The sequence below is a fragment of the Chamaea fasciata genome, unplaced genomic scaffold (genome assembly GCF_029207755.1).
Source record: "Chamaea fasciata isolate MVZ Bird 193981 ecotype frontalis unplaced genomic scaffold, bChaFas1.0.hap1 SCAF_21, whole genome shotgun sequence".
NCBI lineage: Eukaryota > Metazoa > Chordata > Aves > Passeriformes > Sylviidae > Chamaea > Chamaea fasciata.
In genome coordinates, this window is record NW_027094106.1 from 10,276,998 (window position 1) to 10,294,797 (window position 17,800).

At 48.5% G+C, this 17,800-nt stretch overlaps 2 protein-coding genes across 2 annotated transcripts in view; one reads left to right on the top strand and one right to left on the bottom strand.

The window, feature by feature from the left end:
- Nucleotides 1-17,800, bottom strand: part of NF1 (neurofibromin 1) — a 73,601-nt gene that overhangs the window by 8,396 nt on the left and 47,405 nt on the right. The window contains exons 37-53 of the mRNA XM_066201917.1: nucleotides 12,175-12,607; nucleotides 11,595-11,935; nucleotides 10,667-10,869; nucleotides 10,208-10,401; nucleotides 9,701-9,841; nucleotides 9,192-9,471; nucleotides 7,908-8,122; nucleotides 7,105-7,166; nucleotides 6,865-6,979; nucleotides 5,960-6,061; nucleotides 4,927-5,067; nucleotides 4,462-4,588; nucleotides 3,791-3,922; nucleotides 3,115-3,250; nucleotides 2,189-2,346; nucleotides 1,220-1,342; nucleotides 379-506 (exon numbers count right to left, since the gene is read on the bottom strand). Of these exons, the coding sequence (XP_066058014.1) occupies nucleotides 379-506; nucleotides 1,220-1,342; nucleotides 2,189-2,346; nucleotides 3,115-3,250; nucleotides 3,791-3,922; nucleotides 4,462-4,588; nucleotides 4,927-5,067; nucleotides 5,960-6,061; nucleotides 6,865-6,979; nucleotides 7,105-7,166; nucleotides 7,908-8,122; nucleotides 9,192-9,471; nucleotides 9,701-9,841; nucleotides 10,208-10,401; nucleotides 10,667-10,869; nucleotides 11,595-11,935; nucleotides 12,175-12,607 (3,031 nt within the window). The remainder of the gene's footprint in view (nucleotides 1-378; nucleotides 507-1,219; nucleotides 1,343-2,188; nucleotides 2,347-3,114; nucleotides 3,251-3,790; nucleotides 3,923-4,461; nucleotides 4,589-4,926; nucleotides 5,068-5,959; nucleotides 6,062-6,864; nucleotides 6,980-7,104; nucleotides 7,167-7,907; nucleotides 8,123-9,191; nucleotides 9,472-9,700; nucleotides 9,842-10,207; nucleotides 10,402-10,666; nucleotides 10,870-11,594; nucleotides 11,936-12,174; nucleotides 12,608-17,800) is intronic.
- Nucleotides 13,509-17,076, top strand: EVI2A (ecotropic viral integration site 2A). The gene is made up of 2 exons (XM_066202120.1): nucleotides 13,509-13,721; nucleotides 15,677-17,076. The coding sequence occupies exon 2, from the start codon at nucleotides 15,693-15,695 to the stop codon at nucleotides 16,437-16,439; it is 747 nt and encodes a 248-aa protein (XP_066058217.1). The 5' UTR covers nucleotides 13,509-13,721; nucleotides 15,677-15,692; the 3' UTR covers nucleotides 16,440-17,076.

Here is a 17,800-nt window from a genome sequence, read left to right on the forward strand (position 1 = left end):
AAGACTGATTTATGTCTCTGCTGAGAAACAACTGAACCAGTTGGCAACAACTTGTGTTTTGCCAATAAACTCATCTCATCCGCTTATTACACAACCGAGTCTCTCTGAAATCGTACCTGGAGTGGGAACTGCGGTGGTACAGCTGCAGAAAGTGCTATCAGACTGCACCTCTATTACTAGTTAATGACTTTTAAACTGAATGATGCTGGGATTCCAATCATGCTAATTTGTTTTAAACTATGATGTATTAATAATCTTTTATTATACAAAATAGTTTGTCATAAACTCGGCCAGGAAAAACTCCAAGGAACATGTTTGTTTTGCTGGGAGATAAAAGGACATCAGAAAATAGCAGACAACACACAGAAGAAAGCTTACAAGAACTGTAAGCAGCAGTGCTTGAATTTTTGGGTCAGTCAGAACTTCTTCATCCAGGAGGACGTTTGACTCGGAAACGGAAACTTTCCGGAGGTGTGGGTGTTGCTGTGGTGATATTCTCTGGGTTTCTGCCAGATAAAAAAGAGCAACTCATCCAGAGCAAAATAAACCCAAAGCAAGACAGAATCAGGTTCTGCACACCAGAGTCAGTCGTGTGCAAACCTCAGAGCTCACCGGCCTCGTCACAAAGGTCAAAGCAACGACTGCGCTGAGGTGCAGCAGCACTGGACCACTACATGGGATGTGTTGTTATCGGATGGCAAACAAAAACCCCAATTTCCTCTTCAGTGAAATACAGGCCCAGGGGTGTCAGTACCAAATTTAGGGTCAGGCAGATCCAAGAGAAGAACCCTGGTCTTGCATTGCAATTGGGGGTGGGGGCACAGGAAGCAGATGGGGGAGAAGATGAAGAGAGGCATTCCAGGCATCAGCTCACGTTCCATCTCCTGCAGGAATTTGCACCTGGGGCTTGTTGACTTATAGAAGGCCAAATGCTATTTATTTCATTGCTGAAGGCCAAATGCTATTTATTTCACTGCACTCCTATATGCAGTCCTTTAGAGCTGCCTCTGACTCTGCACCTGTAAACTGAGCAGCTCCAGTGCAGCTGCCAGAGATAGGAAGGCTGCACCCTGCAGAAGCCATTGCTAAGAGAGGTGCTTCTCCCTTACCTTGGAGCAACCTTGGTAAATAAACACTGAATTTAGAAATAGTCCTTTGTATAGATATACAAAGTGTTTATAATTAGTATTATTCTTAAAATGTTAGTCCTGTGTCTCACCCATTTCATAATCATTTTCGGCTACTCTCCTCATTTTGGGAGGCGTTGTGATTCCAGATTCCATGTCTTGCCTTTTAGGAGCCTTTGTGTCCGATATCAAATGGTCAAAACTTTTCCTTGTACCTAAAAACAATTTATCAGGCAATTAAAAACATTAAACCTAAATCCATATTCTAACTTCTTCTGAATTTCTGGCCAAGCTAGTCCCCTATCTACCGTGTGTTGACAGGAATCTGGGGACCTTTTCAGCATTTTCAGGGATGGGACAGAAAGTACGATCACACCATGCCGCTCTCCATCACAGCTTCCAAAGTGCTTCACAATACACAGGAGGGAGCATGCAATTAGTCAGGGGGCATGCCATGGACTCCTGGCCCCCACACGGAATACACATGCCAGGACGTGGTTACTGAAAAGGAAGCAGGAAAGGGCTGGAATGAAGGAAATGCCCCTCTTCTTCCACCTGTGTAATGCCAAAGGGCTTCCACAAGTTCTGCAAAGCGACTCAGCGTGTTCCTCTGACACACGGGTTTGTTGTCAACGCGATGCACTGAGAAGCCATGAGTAGGAATCAGATTGTTTACACACATCTACCATGTTCTGGGACCATCTCCTCCAGCCCCAGCCAGAGCACTCAATGGAGCAGCTAAAAATCCACCTCCTGGGTTTGCTCAAAGGGCTGGGAGCACAAAACTGGCACTAGGAATCTTCAGGACCTGCAATATCTTTTTTCTCCACTTCAACATGCACATTTTGAGCATCACTCTCGCTGCCCCCCTTCACGACCACAAGAACTGAGTCCTCTTTAACTGCCCAGCGCCCTGAAATTTGCATTTTGCAGAAACTGCACTTATTCCTCTCAATCAGGAATAAGCCCTTAAAGCCAGAACTAACACAAGAACAATGTTCTCCAGTACCGCTTCCCAGGGTATTCTGTAGACAGACCAATAAATTAGTTATGTTAATAACCTAGAAGCTTTTTAGTGTTGGCTTGTGAAGGCTGCCCCATGTCCAAGCTCATGGATTTCCGGGTGCGAGGGCTGATCTGTCCCACTGTTGGGTAACTGGCAGCCAGGTGTCTGTCTGACCCCTTGGGGGATGACCAGGGCTGGTGTTCCTTTAGTGTCCTGAAAGTGCAGAGAAAGTCAATTAAGAAAATCTTAAAACTGTGCTATTTAGGCAGAGGTCTTTCAAGAAGCCAAACTATCCTTTCATAAACCCATCTCTCCTACCTGATTAATTTCCCCGAAACACAGAATAATAAATAGTCATTACTTTGCTTGCAAAGATGTCTGAGCTAGTGAAAACAAACAATCTGATGTGAATGTGATGCTCCAGAGATAAAAAATAAAGCAATGAAAAGAACACAAGCAGATCAGCCTGCTGGGCAGGATGGAATATATTTAGTAATCAGCTACTCCAATCTCAACGCTAAAAGGAGAGATCATGAGTGAAGTGCTCCCTGTGGAGGACACAGGCTCTCCATGGCACTTCCAGTTGATTTCCTGGCTGATCCCTCTGGCTGCACACAGGCTGTAACAAGGTGTCAAGCTTTCCCAGTGGCACAGACAGGCACATGCCCTGGAGCTCTTAAAAGGACAAACAAAATGTTCTTCTAAAATATAAATGAGATTAAATCAGGTCTTGTAGAAAGATTTTAACAAAAGCTTTAACAGCCTCCAGAGCAGTTAGGCTCTGAAAATTAAACCTGTACAAACTGCACATCCAAATCTCTCTGTGATTCCTGATCCCAGCGTAAGGAGCAAATTGCTCAGGAGCCACCAGAGCCCACGGACTCAGTGCTGCCCGTGGGGCTCAGCTCTCAGCACAGCTCACCCACTAAAGGAAACAGGCTTTGCAGTGTGGGCAACTTCTCTAAAAGTGAGACAACCAACCGATAGCTAGTGTCACTGTGAGGGATGGGGTATGTATCCATGGGAACATTCTCCATTGACACGTCCGTCAGCAGCAGAGACTTCCTGTGCTTGAGGCTGCAGCGGCTCCGCACCTCCTCAGACACCGTCAGCAGGGCTGCAGGGCAAACAAAGGCAAGGCAGGGGAAGCTTTCCACAGCAGGAACACACTGAACAATGTAAACAATATTCCATCCATCTGCGCTTCTTACACACATCACTGTACACGTACATCAACGCCACTGAGCTGCAGTTACACCTTGGGAAACGTACAGATTAAAAGCAGATCATTTAAAAAGAATTCTGTTTCCCATCCAGCTACAATGACACGATTCACAAGTTGGCCCTCACATGTCACCATTTCTATGTCCAGACCACTGGAAACTTGAACGCTGTCAGGCACACAGTGGAGTATTTACAGCAAGAAGCCTCCAGCCTCCCTGAAGACACCCCAAAGCTGCAGAGGATGTGGTGTGCTGGCAAAACACCCAGTCCCCAAAAGGCCTTCCTGATGTGTCCACCCTGCTCACACCCCCGTTCACCACTCACAAGTTTTCTTTGTGCTGGTACAATTTTAACAATCTGAACCTGAAGGAATTCCACAATAATCCCCTCCTTTTCAGTCAGCCCAACCTGGAAAGGAGGTTTGGTTCATTACCTGCCAGGTAAGCCACGCTCTGGGTGTTCACCTCAAACTTGTCACAGTTCCTGTGTTTGTTAACCAGAGCAAGGAGTGTGTGCAAAATCCTCACTGTTCTTGCTACAGTGGTAGGGGAAGGATGCCTGTACCCTAACAAACAGAAGACTGTATTTAACTTTGGAATCCGTATTTATGAAGCACTAATGATTTGAAAGCATTTATCAATACTGTCCAGCACGTTCTCAGACATTCCACCTCAAGGGGAAGAGAGCACAGTGCTACCAGAAGTGCTACATTTAAGACTAATTCTTTCTGCCTCCCCTCAAAACGGCACCATTTCAAATGTCTGTGCATGCACTGTATCTGTTATCTCACAAATCAGTCTTCTAAAAACCCAGCGAGCCTGAGCACAGGCAAACAGGGAGAGACATTCTTGGAGGAAGAAATAAAAGACTGCAGCAAATGAAGCTCTGCACCCTGTGACAGTTTCAGAACTTTCAGCAGCAGCGCCAAAGACCTTCACAGGAGATGTCTAAAGGAAATCTGGTGAAGTCCTTTAGTCCAAGAGTGTTTAATTCTCTATCTACTCTGTAATCCAAGTTACTCAAAATCCACCACCCCGTGTGGCCCCTTTATCCCCTGACTTGTTTTTATTCCCATCTCAAACAAGGAGCAGTATGCACTCTTACCTTTCAGGAGATGTCCCACGAGTGCAAAGTTAAAGTTGGAGTTGAAATTCAGCCCAACAAAATGATCCATCTGCTTGCAGTGCCATTCGAGTGGTCTCCTGATCTCCATGAACACTTCTTCTGGGCTCTGACCCACAAAAACAAAACACAAGAGCGCCTCACTGGAAGTTACTCAGGACATCTCAGGTTTGTTGGGTTTTTTGTTTAAGTGACAGAACAGTTCTTTTAGAGGCTGCAGGAAAGCATCCAGCCCTTTCTCACAGATCACATCTGCACATTTCTGTTCCAGTTTCAAACAAGTAATGACAGCTGCTCTCCACGTTTGCCTGTGGGCATCACCCAAGTGAAACAGTTTCAAACACGAATTCGGGTTTAACTGTTTAACAAGTGCTCCCAAGGACAAAGGTGGGTTTTCCCCTTTTCTCTCAGCTGTGACCGCTGCCAGGAGCAAAGGCTGTGTCTCACCTTGTCGTTGAACACACGCAGGCTGTCCAGGGTGTGCAGGTTCTGCTCCAGCAGGGCTGTCCCTGCCGAGTACAGGTTCACCTCGTCCAGCTGCAGCACGGCCATGGCCACCCAGAACAGAGCCTTGTGCATCGGGGAGTCCTGCAGGGAGAGGAAGAGCCACCACGGCACGTCAGAGTCAGCCCCTGCAGCCCAGGGACGACCAGCACGGAGGGGAGGCTTTGCCCCCCTGGCAGCAGGTTTTGTCCTCAGCCACATCCATGCCAGGGGAACAGACGCTCACATGGACCTGTTCATGCACTTCACAGGTCAACAGCAGAAAGGAAATTAACTCCAAGCCTTGTCTGCACCTGCCAAGCCATTGCTCCTCACCGACATCCCTCCCTTGCTCACAGTGTCAGACCCGCCCTGCCCCGTGCCAGCCTGCCCAGAAAAGGCTCTGCTCTCCATGTGGGCATGAACTGCAGCTCTGCACACAGAACTGGCCAGGCACTTCCTCATCAAAATCAGACCCACACGCAGGAGGAACGGGCACTCAACACCTCCTGGGTCCCTGGAGCAGAGCTTTTCCAGCACAAGTTTCGTCCACCACAGGAGCCGCAGGAGGCTCTTTGCCGTGCCGTGCCCCCGGGGGGCTCTCAGCCAGGAGCCTGGCAGTGACCCCGTGGCCGAAGGAGCGCTCCCCACACGTGGCACACACAGCCCCCGGCCCCGGCAGGCAGGGCACAGCACACGCAGCCGAGGGCGGCACTGGAGCCTGGCGCAGGAACGGGCACAGCCCGGGCACAGCCTCTGCCCAACTGCCAGGGCCCCTCTCCGGGAAGCAGAACAGAACATTCCCCAGCACTGCTCAAGCCTTTGCACTGGTCCCACAGTCTGCCACACTTCCCATATGTGCTCCTTCCATGCCTGAGTCACAGTGGAGTGTCAGCTTCAGAAACCCCCTAATACTGAGCTTGTATTTCTGAGATTATACCCACAACCGTAATTTACAAAAGACATTCTCTGTTCATTCAGAGAGCCAGCGATTTACCTTGTTAAGGAGAGGCTGCAGCTTGGTGAGGGCTATAACTGTGGCTTCTATTAGAACTTGGCTATTATAATTATCAGGACCTTTTAAACAGCTCTCAAGTCCCTTTTTGAAAAAAAGAGAGCAATTAAAAATACAGCCATAATTACATTTTGCTTTGTAAAAAGAAGATCAAAGCTCTGCACAATAACTGTTTTTCTCAATTACTCACAAAGCCTGAGTGCATTTTAAACCAAGTCTCACAAACTTGCAAAAGGAGATTTAGACAGCAGAAATAAATGTGTTGCTGCACAACATGTATCCTAACTATCAGGCTGCAGGGGGTTGTAAGTGCTGGAGAAAAGCTCTTCTACCATTTAGACACTCTTCAATTAAAGTTTGTGTCTATAAAACTCTAATGGAATGCTTAAAGGATACATATTTAGTACATTGCTCACTTGCTGTGGACCACAACCTGCTTTAGAAGGATGGAACATTGCCGTCAAGTTTTCTGATACAAATCAGCTCTTTACTATATTTACTTACAACACATTAGGTCATTCACTTCCTTTAAGAAAAAGGAAGCTGTGAATCATGTGCATGCTGGTAAATGCCTTAACAGAAAATTTCTCTTTTATTCACATACTGACTGCTGGATCCACCTGTGCCAGGAGTTCTAAACTCAATACTGAGACCAACTGATGCTCCAGGAGTCACAGCAGTGATGAAAGTCATTCAATTTAAATTCAGAAGTTATCAAATCAATTTGAATTCAGAAGCTTGGCCTATGGGAAGTGTATTTCCAATCAGTTAGGAATACGCTTGAAAAAAACCATTTATCCTAAAATTATGCCAAGTTCTGTATTTGATGGGAAGATAAAGCTGAAAATAACTATGAGTCACAAAGGAAAAGAGACAGACCCACGTACCTTGCTGAGAATTCGGATTATTTGTTTTATTTGTCCATGAGACACTCGCTTACTTATACAGCCAAAGACAACCAGTGCTCTTGGCTGCAGGGAGGGGTTGTACTGGAATGCAAACCTGTGAAGGAACAGAGCACACTGCATTCAACAGCATACAGACAACAAAAAACATAGAGAACAAAAAGATGAGATCTCTGGGCGCACTGCAGAGGCAGGGCTCAGGGTTTGAAGTCCAGGACTTACTTTTGAGCTAGTTCAGTCCACTGGTCCAGCCACTTGCACGTGGGAATGTCCCTCATACAAGCCTACGGAGAATTAGATTGTTTGAACAGATGGAGCATGGAGAAAATTTATTTGTACAACTGGGAATGTGCAGAAGGCTGGCTCTCAGAAATCAGCTGGAGGAGGCACATCCCCTGCACCTGCTGCATGTCCCCCAGGGGTCACTCCCTGTCCCCCAGGGGTCACTCCCTGTCCCTCAGGGGTCTCTCCCCATCCCCCAGGGGTCTCTCCCTATCCCCCAGGGGTCACTCCCTGTCCCCCAGGGGTCACTCCCTGTCCCTCAGGGGTCTCTCCCCATCCCCCAGGGGTCTCTCCCTATCCCCCAGGGGTCTCTCCCCGTCCCCCAGGGGTCTCTCCCTATCCCCCAGGGGTCTCTCCCCGTCCCCCAGGGGTCTCTCCCTATCCCCCAGGGGTCTCTCCCCGTCCCCCAGGGGTCTCTCCCTATCCCCCAGGGGTCTCTCCCCGTCCCCCAGGGGTCTCTCCCTGTCCCCCAGGGGTCTCTCCCTGTCCCCCAGGGGTCTCTCCCTGTCCCCCAGGGGTCTCTCCCCATCCCCCAGGGGTCTCTCCCTGTCCCCCAGGGGTCACTCCCTGTCCCTCAGGGGTCTCTCCCTGTCCCCCAGGGGTCTCTCCCCATCCCCCAGGGTCCCCCCTGTCCCCCAGGGGTCTCTCCCTGTCCCCCAGGGGTCTCTCCCCGTCCCCCAGGGGTCTCTCCCCGTCCCCCAGGGGTCTCTCCCCGTCCCCCAGGGTCCCCCCGTCCCACGCACCTCCATGATCTCCAGCAGGGCCTCGGTGACCGTCTCCAGCGAGGTGAGGGCGAAGGTCTCGCGCTCGTAGGAGCCGGGCGAGAAGGACCTGTCGCGGTAGCTGGAGCGGAACGCGATCACCGCCGCCGACTTCACCTTGCTGATCCCGAACAGCAAATAAAACTTGGGCAGGGAGAACTCAGTCAAGCTCAGCCTCAAAACTTGCTTGGTCTCCTCTGTTGAATAAAGTTGCACCCGTTAGATTTACGCCAGGGAAGTTCAAACCCCCGTTTTCCCCCGCAGGGACACCAGGAGCCAAGCGGTTCCAACCCTGCTCCCTCTGCTGCTGCCCAGCTCTGCTCCCCTGCCCTGGCTGCTGCAACCTGGCACGAGGAACGGATTCCAGAGACTGCTACAGAGGAACGTGCCTAAAGTTGTGGCTCTGTGTGCTCTCCTCACAGTGGTTCAGAAAATGGAAACCCAGAGTGCTCCTGCTCTGAAATACCGACACAAGTTCAAGTTCAAACTGCAGCAGCCTCTGCTTTTGGCTTTGGCACGCACATGAAGAGGGACACCTAAAGCAGGAGAAGATGATGGCCCTGCTCTGGCACTGAATACCTTCACAGTTCTGACCTTTCCGCTGATTTCAGTGCGCTTCAAACCCACCGTGTGAGCAGAAGGCTCAGACACACACAGACACCTCTGCGTGTGTGTGTGCACCCACTCTCCCTGCTGATATCTACAGACACAAAATGAGACTTCAGACACTTAAAAAAAGACAAGGCCACAGCAATTTTCATTTTTTTTCTTCTGCACAAAATTCAGCCTGGTTTTACACTGTGCTTCTGGGCTAAGAAATGCCAGATTGCAAATACCAACTATTTTAGGACTGCTAAAATACAACAGCAGACAAAATACCTGTTTTGACACTGTAACTTCACAATTCCCTTATGTAATTGGTGTTTTTGTTACCACATTATGCAACCCTTCACAAGATGCACACGAGCCAGTTTTAGCACAGATGTATTTTCTCCTCTGCCTTACCAGAAAATCACTGGTACTTTCTTCTCTTTTTCTAAAACCCATTATACAAACAATTTACATTACGCACCTGCTCTAAGTAAGATATTTTTTAATTCCACACTCATTTCTTGTTGATCATATCCTCATTCTGATTTGTATTCACGCTCAACTACAACCCACTATTTTCAAACTCTCGGAATAGTTTGCAGAGAAAGACAACTCAAATATTTGTTAAACAAATTAAGGAGCAATCAGCTTCATTGAAAATCCAAAAAAGCTCACCACTGAAGTGAAGCTGTGAACAAGTGCAAAGAGAGTGAATGATGTTGATGACGAGCCCATGAGTGGAAGCTCTGAGGGAAAGGGGCCCCGTGGCCACCAGCAGAGTCACCACGTGGAAGAGGTAGGGCAGGTGAGCTGCCACGTCCAGGGAGTTGTTGAAGGAGAGCATGAGCATGTACCGGGCCAGAATGGCAATGTCATCCCACATCAGGTGCTGCTCCAGCGTGGGCGTGGGGGACAGACAGGTCTTGTCAATGATTTTACACATCCTCCCAATCACCTGAAAAGAAAGCAGCCGTTTTGTTCCACTCAAACGGGGGGCACCGCTCAAAGCTTCAGTAAAAACCATCAACACTTAACACTGAAATTACTCTATGGCTTGGAACCTATTTTATCATGGGTTTTGCATTGTTGCCTGTCCTGAGTTACCAGAAAGCATCTCAGCGTCACACCAGTAAGTAAGTTGAAATTATTCTGTAAAAGGAAATGAAGGCAAGGAGGGAACTCACTTTGCTTGACACCAGTTTGACATTGCCAGAGGCCAGTGCTACAGCTGTGTCTGCCATCACCTCAGCTTTGATGGAGCCCAGGCCCCCCGTGGCACTGGTTTTGATGAAACTGTCCAGCACTACATCCAGGAGATCTGTTATCTGACACAGAAAAAGAATCCTTTCTTACCAGTCTGAGTAACTTTGCTTTTCCACAGCGAACCACCCTTCCAAGAGCAATCGTTCATTTCTTTGGCTCAAGACGCACGATTGTCACAAACTGAAGCATCCATTTTAGTGTCTCGTTACCCTTCTGGCAAAAAGCCCCATGTAAATTTCAGAAGCATTAAGCTGAATTTCGTAAGGCTTTACTACCAGTGATCTAGAACTAGGAACTATAATTTAGCACTATTTTTATTCTCCACTTCAAGGTGTAACTGTTTATAAAACGCTGACCCCAGCAAGAACAAACCCGATTGGAAGTGCAAGAAAACACGTGTGTGTTTCCAAACGGCGCAGAGCTCGTACCTGTCCCAGGCTGCCCCAGATCTTGGCCTGGATGGAAGGGTACATCTGCTTCTCGTTGATGGTCATGGTGATGAGCTTGTCCAGGATGGCCGTGACGCGCTGGCGCTTGGCGTCGTCGTTGTGCTTGCAGAAGCGCACCAGGTTGGACAGCCAGGGGGTCATGTACTCCAGGCACAGGTGCTTCAGCTCAATGCCTGCAACGACAGCCACCGCTGCCTCCTCACAAAGAACTCTCCCTCAGCCCTCTTCCTTCCAGTTTTAGTGCCCACAGTAACCGCTGTCCGGGCTGAGCAAAGAACACCGGGCGAACAGAGGAGCTTCCAAAGGGCACGGCACAAGGAGACAGCAACAGGGCCGATGAGGAAGCTCAGCTGACTAAGCTAGATCTAAAATCTTTTCAGAGATTAGAATCTCCTCACGTTATTCATGGTTGGCACTAACAAGAATGGAGTTACTTACTGGATTTGCTAAATCCTGAAATGCACTCCTCCAAGAACTCCAAGGTGAGGTGTGGCTCGTTTGCTGCAAGAGTCTTACTGATAGACACAATAAAGAGTGTGTTGTTGGCAGGAATACACAGACCTGAAGTTTCCAGTAACTGGCCCTCAATCTTTAAATTAAAGGTACAGGTTAAGGCACATAGAAGATTATAGGCAGCAGACCTGTAACGAAGCAAACAATGTGATTTGTTAGAGTTTTCTTGCACTTTCGAACATATACATGTTATACACCACAGTACTGACATCGCAAAAATCAGTTCAGTGCTGCTGTAGGAGAAATTACATCTAAATCTTTTTCCCCTGGACTGGTAACAATTGGGGAAAAAAGAGAATTTCCTTGGAGAAACAGAGGAAATTATTCCTTCACGTGCTCTGAACAATTTCTGAGAAGGTGACAGGGTATGTTTGAAGGGCTTTGGTCTGGACTTGTCAGAACAGCCTGGAGTTCAGGGAAATTCTAAATCCCTCCAGGTGTACTGAGGTGCTGGGGGAGAGCCTGCCCGGAGCCCAGGGGTGCCCCTGGTCAGCAGCCAGCCCGGGGGAGCCTGTTCTGACACAAGTCACAAACTGCTCTAAGGGCTACAGCTCCCATGTTCTTAAACAAGGAGCTCAACACCATGGACCTTGCATGCACCCAACAGCACAGAGCGCAAAGCGGAACTAAGCCTCCTCGCAAAGAGGAATTAAGACTCCCTCACGCCTTCACTTCCTCTGACAGTGTGTGCCCGTCCTCACTCACAGAAACTCAATCCTGATTTATTAAACACCGCATTTTACGAGCAGCGGTGGCAGCAGGACAGCTTTGCTGCAGAGAGGGTTCCTGTGAGCGAGGCAGGCGAGGGCAGGCCCCTGAGAGGGCCGGGAGCAGCAGGGGCAGAGCTCAGTACCGCAGGCTGGGGTCGGAGCTGCCCAGGTTGAGCAGGGCGATGTTGAGCAGCGTCCCAGGCACGTCCTTGGGCCGGATCTTGGTGTGCTGGGGGATGGAGTCGGGCTGCGACAGCTCCCAGCGCGTGCGGATGTGGATGATGGACCTGACGATGGCCTCACACTCCTGGTGCATGAAGGTGAGCGGCGTGCCCTGGTTGGCAATGGTCAGGGTGAACTGGTTCTCGTCCACCAGGCAGATCTCCTCGATCTCGGAGGCGTAGTAGATGTCATTGAGGAACACAGTCTGGCCCAGAACTCGCGTGCGCTCGGCCGACGTCACCTGCACCGCTGTCGAGCCAACCTTGGGCACAGGAGAGAAAACTGCCTCAGCACCTCTCGGCAGCCACACAGAGGGAAAAGCCTCACACTTCTACTTCCAGGAAAGATGGATGTATGAAACCTCGTTCTTCCTAATGGGGCATACTAGAATGTTGGGCTTTCTCCTCGAGACAAGGGAGGAGAATTACCAGACAGTAACATCACGTTCCAATCCTTATACAAACGTGACAGATCACTAGGAAGAGCATTAAAAGCACTTACTTTAATGGAAACTTTGGTGTCTTTATGAGCCAGTTTGAGAGCATTGTGAAACACTTTCAAGTCCTCCTCCAAAGCCAAGGTAGCTGCTGGGAGTTTCTGCTGGTCGTGTTCGATGTGCTCTGCCAGCTTCCCTGGAGAGTCTATGAAAACAAGCCTTTTGCTCCCTTTCAAACCTGTCAAGAGTCTTTCATGGTATTTGGTGTATTCTCTGACCCAAGAGTTACAGTTATAAATAAAAACCGCTGCGACATTTTCATAAGCAAAGCCTGGAAAAACTACAAACCATTTAGAAAGAAAGTCTGTTTTAAAGCGATTACTGGGGCCAGCGTGTGTGAGGTCCACCACGATTTCATATGGCTTTGCATAGTATGGCTTCAGGGTCAGCAGCACGTGGTAGATCAGCAAATCCCCGTTGATCTGACCAGTCTTGAACCTGTAAGACAGGAGAGACGTGGCGGGGTCACGGCTGAGGCCCACAGCACACAGCCCCGAGTGCCCAGGCACAGCAGGAGCAGCCCCAGTCCTGTCCAGCAGCCAGGCCGGCCCTTGGCACAGCAGGGACACCACGCCGGCCCAGGCACCGCTCACGCTCCAGCCACGCGCAGTGCCCACAGCGAGGGGGCCTGGACTGCGCGCAGCTTCATCCCGAAGTGCCCCACAACCTCTAAGCGCCTCCAGCTTGTAACAGCCTTACAGATTCAAATTAGAGCTGTATCTGTATGTGGGAAAAGATATTTATCTCAGGATTCTTAAGAATAATCAAACATCCACACCTCAACTTTTGCAGAGGGTCCAGAGCTACTCCAGTTACTCCATCCTGCAGGTGTTTCTAAGAATGGTCAGTCCTCTGAGGAGCACAGAGGATTGGCCTACAGATACAGCTCTTTTCAAAAACATGCACATAATTGAGAGTATTTTTTCTCACTTAAAGACCCTCTGAATTTTGAGACTGGGCAATGCATTTGCCTAAACCACGTCTCCAGGGTTCACACAGCAGACTGAATTCTAGCAGGAAGAGTTAATTAAAAATAAATTCATCAGCAGCTTGTGAAAATGTAAGGTATTTTTAAAAAGCTGTCACTGTTCTGAGCTGTCATTAACTCAACTCTTCCAAGGCAAACAACAGGCTACAGAAGAGCTGATAAATGCTCTAAGCACAGGTGTAGCTTTAGGGGTTTTGGGACAGCACCCGAGTGCAGGACAGCCCAGGAGACACAACACAGAACATTTATCTGCACAAGAGATCTTTTCCCCTCATCACCTCCTGTGGTTCTGAGAGCTAAGTTGGGCAAGTTGGTGTTTTTCCCCCAAGGTGTCATGGTATAGCTGTTACCCAAAGGAAGTGTGTCATCACTGTGGTTTTAGTTCCCCACTTAGAGCCACATGTCATTGCAGCTACGGCTTTGCCTAAAAAACACCAGCACTGCCGTACCTCCCCACTGCACTGATGCTGGTTTGCATCCTAGGAGCAAACACATGCACAAAGAAACCTGACTGTCAAAGGACTGAACAGCTGAAACATCCACGATTGACTACATCTTGGCAAGGTGAGTACACATTTTCCTTCTCCTGTTTTAAGTTCAAAGTTTCTTCCATTTTGTAGAAAATGATAGGCAAAAGTATTTTTGCAGAAGTTTGAGTATTTAAAAATAGTAACGAACTGTAGAAATGGCATCTCCAAGTGAATCAGGGAAGCTGATAAACTGTAGAAATGGTTATCTCCAACTGAAGCTGATAAACTGTATTTGTCATCATGTTAAAGGTTATTCACAGTCAGACTCCAAGGAATTAACAGTGACAGCCACTACTTGGCTCTGTTGTCCCTGCACTGCAGATCTTGCTGAGACCCTGTCAGTACCCAGACACGAAGGGTTGAACTAAAAAGAAAACCCTCTCTTTAAAGATCAGATCCTTCGCCCTCGTGGTTTCAGGAGCAGCCCCTCACAGCACGAGCCCACTGATTTCAAGAAAAGCACATCTGGTCTGGAAGGCCACAATGAACACTGGGCTCAGTGTGCCCGGGGCACGGGGAGCTGCAGCCCGGCCAGGGACAGGAACTCTGCACTGTAGTTGTGCTGGCTCTGCCTGCTCTGCTCAAAAGAGCTGAAATGTTAAAAAAACCTCAAGCTGTGCTGGGTTTGCTTTTCCTTTCCTTTTCAAAGTATGCTACAAGGAATCATCCAGGTGACTTCTACCATGTACAAACAAAAATCCTACCCGAGCTGCAGTTCATGACTAAGATGGTTTCTAGTTCAAACTGAACAAACAGGATTAAGCTCAGGATGGAGAATAATTTTATGTTATGGGTGAACTGCAAAATTAAAGACACAGATCTTTTGTGGCTTCCTCGTTGTGTAAGGAGAGATCCCCTTACAGCAGGCAGGTGTATCCCTGCCTTCCCTTCAGCTGGTCACACACCAGGACCCTGATTTCTCTCATTTTTCACATTTACACACACACCTTGTTACCTTTACAGGCAACACACACATTTCATTCCAGAACAAACAGGAAATGAGCAGCATTACTTTTGGCCACTCTGTAGCGTTTAACACTCAAAGGAAACACTTGGATCAGTTACCAGGGTCAGAAGAAAGGCACTGGTGGGACACAGGCCTGCCCTGGGAAGGTCCTGGAAGGAGCAGCCCGGCCCAAGCAGCAGCACTGCCTGGGTCACTGCTTGGCTGACTTGTCACTGTTAATTTGAGGTTATCACCTTCATATCAGACCAACCCCATTCTCACATTCCTACCCTCCAGAAAAATTCGACAGGTACAGGCTTGAATGCCCCACAAACGTGAAACAGAACATATGAAATGAATGGTTACTCTCATTTGCGTAATTATCGGTGGTGTTTTAAAGGAAATGTCACAATCTGTAGAATGTTCGGGAGAAAACCACCAGAGGTACCTTTGTGATAAAGAGCTTTCTGTACAAAAAAGCAGAAAAATAAGAGAACAAAGGTTTCCCAGGGCATTTAGAGTACTCCAGACAGCTGTGCTAGGAACTACACACGACTCCCATGAAGTTACTGCTGTCACTTACAGGAACATTTTGGGTTCAAGTTTTCCCCTTGCCCATCTGCTCCCTGCAGGGCTCCCCTGCCCGCCCCAGGGGAATTCAGGGGGTGAGAAGCAGGCAACGATCTGTAACCTCCACAGGGCCTTTGTGTAAAAGCAGAAGTGATGACTGGGTGGGCAGCCTCAGAGAGAAGGAACTCCCAGCGTCTGCCCTGACATCACGAAGCCCTCAGCAGGAAACACTTTTCTTTTTCTCTTTGCTCCATGCTCTTTTTTGATCTTTGAGCGTTTTCTATAAACTCAAACTGCCAGCAGTTTGAGCCAACCCATTCTTTCCTAATCTGGCCGCTTGAACTCGTCCTCCTATCCCCCAAAACGAGGGAATGTGCTTTCCACCAAGAAGCCTGCTACCCCCTGAGAAGTCCAACCCAAACCTCTAAGAACCAGCATCTGCTAAACTAGCGCCATAATTTGTATTTCTGCAGGGGGCTCAACAGGAAGATGAAGACAAAGAGATGCAGTAACCCACACCTGACCTTCCCTGTCATGATCATCTTCTCCCTGTGGCTGCAAACGAGTGCAGACCACACAGGTTACCCTCACCACAGGGAAGAAATCTGGAGCCCCATCAGCCGTAACCTCAGTGGGAGCCAGAACAGGACAGAAGCAAGCACAAATTCTCCTCTGAGCCTCAATTTCAGCAGCCCAATGACTACTTTTGAAATGCAAAGCACCCTGCCATCCTTCTCCTTCCCAACGGCCCAAAATTCGACTTCCCCTGCCCCAAGTGCAGTTTCCAGCACGGGAGGATTGGGGAAAAGCAGCAAACCCAAGAGCCCGACGACCAAAGAAACCTGTGACGACAATAAGTCTCTCATAATGATTTGCTTCATTGTCATAGCAGTTCTTGTGCTCATCTGCACCTCCCTGTTTCTGTCCACAGTCGTCGTGGCCAACAAAATCTCCTACCTCAAAAGAGCCCAGCAGGGCAAGCGCAGGCCCAGGAGCAACGGTGACCTCCTGGCCACCAACAGCTTATGGCCCACGGCAGCAGGAACGTGGCAGAGGATGCCCAAGGAGGCAAGTGGGACCGAGCTGATAATGCAGGAGCTGGATGCTGTGAACACAGGGAAATCTGAGGATGGAACTACCGAGAAGCTCACCAAAGCAGCAGATAACGAACAAGAAAGCAAAGAACCATCCCAGTCACACAAACCCATTTTAACCAATTTTGTAGTTGAGATTTAGTTCACACTCAGGTGAAAATTCGTCTTTTGCCTTTGTTACACCATTAATGTAAGACAAAAACTTGGATTTCAAGTAACAACAAGAACTCCCTAGCAGAAAAGCTAAATCCAGATTTCAGAGTTTTCCCATTTATGCCAGTGGGAATGCTGCAGCCACATGTGGATCCAGAAGGCAGCAAGACTGTGCTAAATTGCTTTCTGTAAGTAGTGTCAAGACTGGTTTTACCCCTTTGACCAGAAATCAGGGTGACAGGAGCTGAACAGGAGAAACCAAAAGGGGAGAATCGGCCCATGCCCCAAAACCACAGAGGAACAAGGAACAGACTGTCAGCCTCACCAACACTCTGAACACTAAGAAGCTGCACAGGCATAACCAAATTGCCTTTTAAAGAAAACCATACATTAGTCACGACTCTGATTCAACCACTAATCCAGGATCTAGTCCCTCTCAAAATGCCCTTTTGGATTTTCCACCAAGAACTTCTTAAACCAGCTTAATTACTTTTGAAGCAGACTGATTTGAACAGTATTTATTGTGTTTTGACATTGCCGATGAATAGATGAAGTTTGTAGTATTTGCTAGAATAAGAGCATTTGTAGTATTTGTTATCTTCAATAAACTTGCCATATCAGTTTTTAAATGACTTACGTGATACTGTTTTTTAAGTGCATTTTTTAAAATTTAGAAAAAAATATGACGAGGCATTTTGGAATGTTTCATTCTCGTACCACTGGCTGAGCTCAGTAAAGGTCCCTGATGACTCGCTGTCATTTCCTGTACCATGGAAACACACTCCACTTTCTCCCGACACCAAACAGAACATGCCAGGAATTCCTCCAAACCACAACGACTTTTAGTTTCTTTATTCTCAGAGACCTGGCCTTCCTGTAGTTCCAGGGAGGTGCCTGTGGCTGCTCTCCTTTAGCAGAGCTTTGCTCTGTGAAGGAAACGTGAGCAGCTTTCCACAGGCTGCTCCCTGGGCTGAAGAAGCTCTGTTGCACTGCGGTTACAAGTGCTGAGACTGCACAGTGCCAAAGCTCCAAACATCCTGCGCAGCTGTGACCAACAGCTGTGACACAGAAGATGGCTGTGGGAGTTTGAGAGGTCCAGGATGACTGAACCCCCACCCCAGCTCCACTAGATCACCCACCAACTTGGCTGGCAGGGCAGAGGCAGGAGCACAGCACCGTGGCAGCCAGGAGACAGACAGAGCTCAAAAAATGCCACTGCCAGGCTCAGAGCTGGGTTGTGTGGTGAGGAAAACGAAGCTGGAAGGGGTTTGCAGGCTTAGCCGAGAACTGGGAATCAATTATGAGGGCTGAAGAGAACGGGAAAGAGACAGAGAAATCAGAGAAACACTG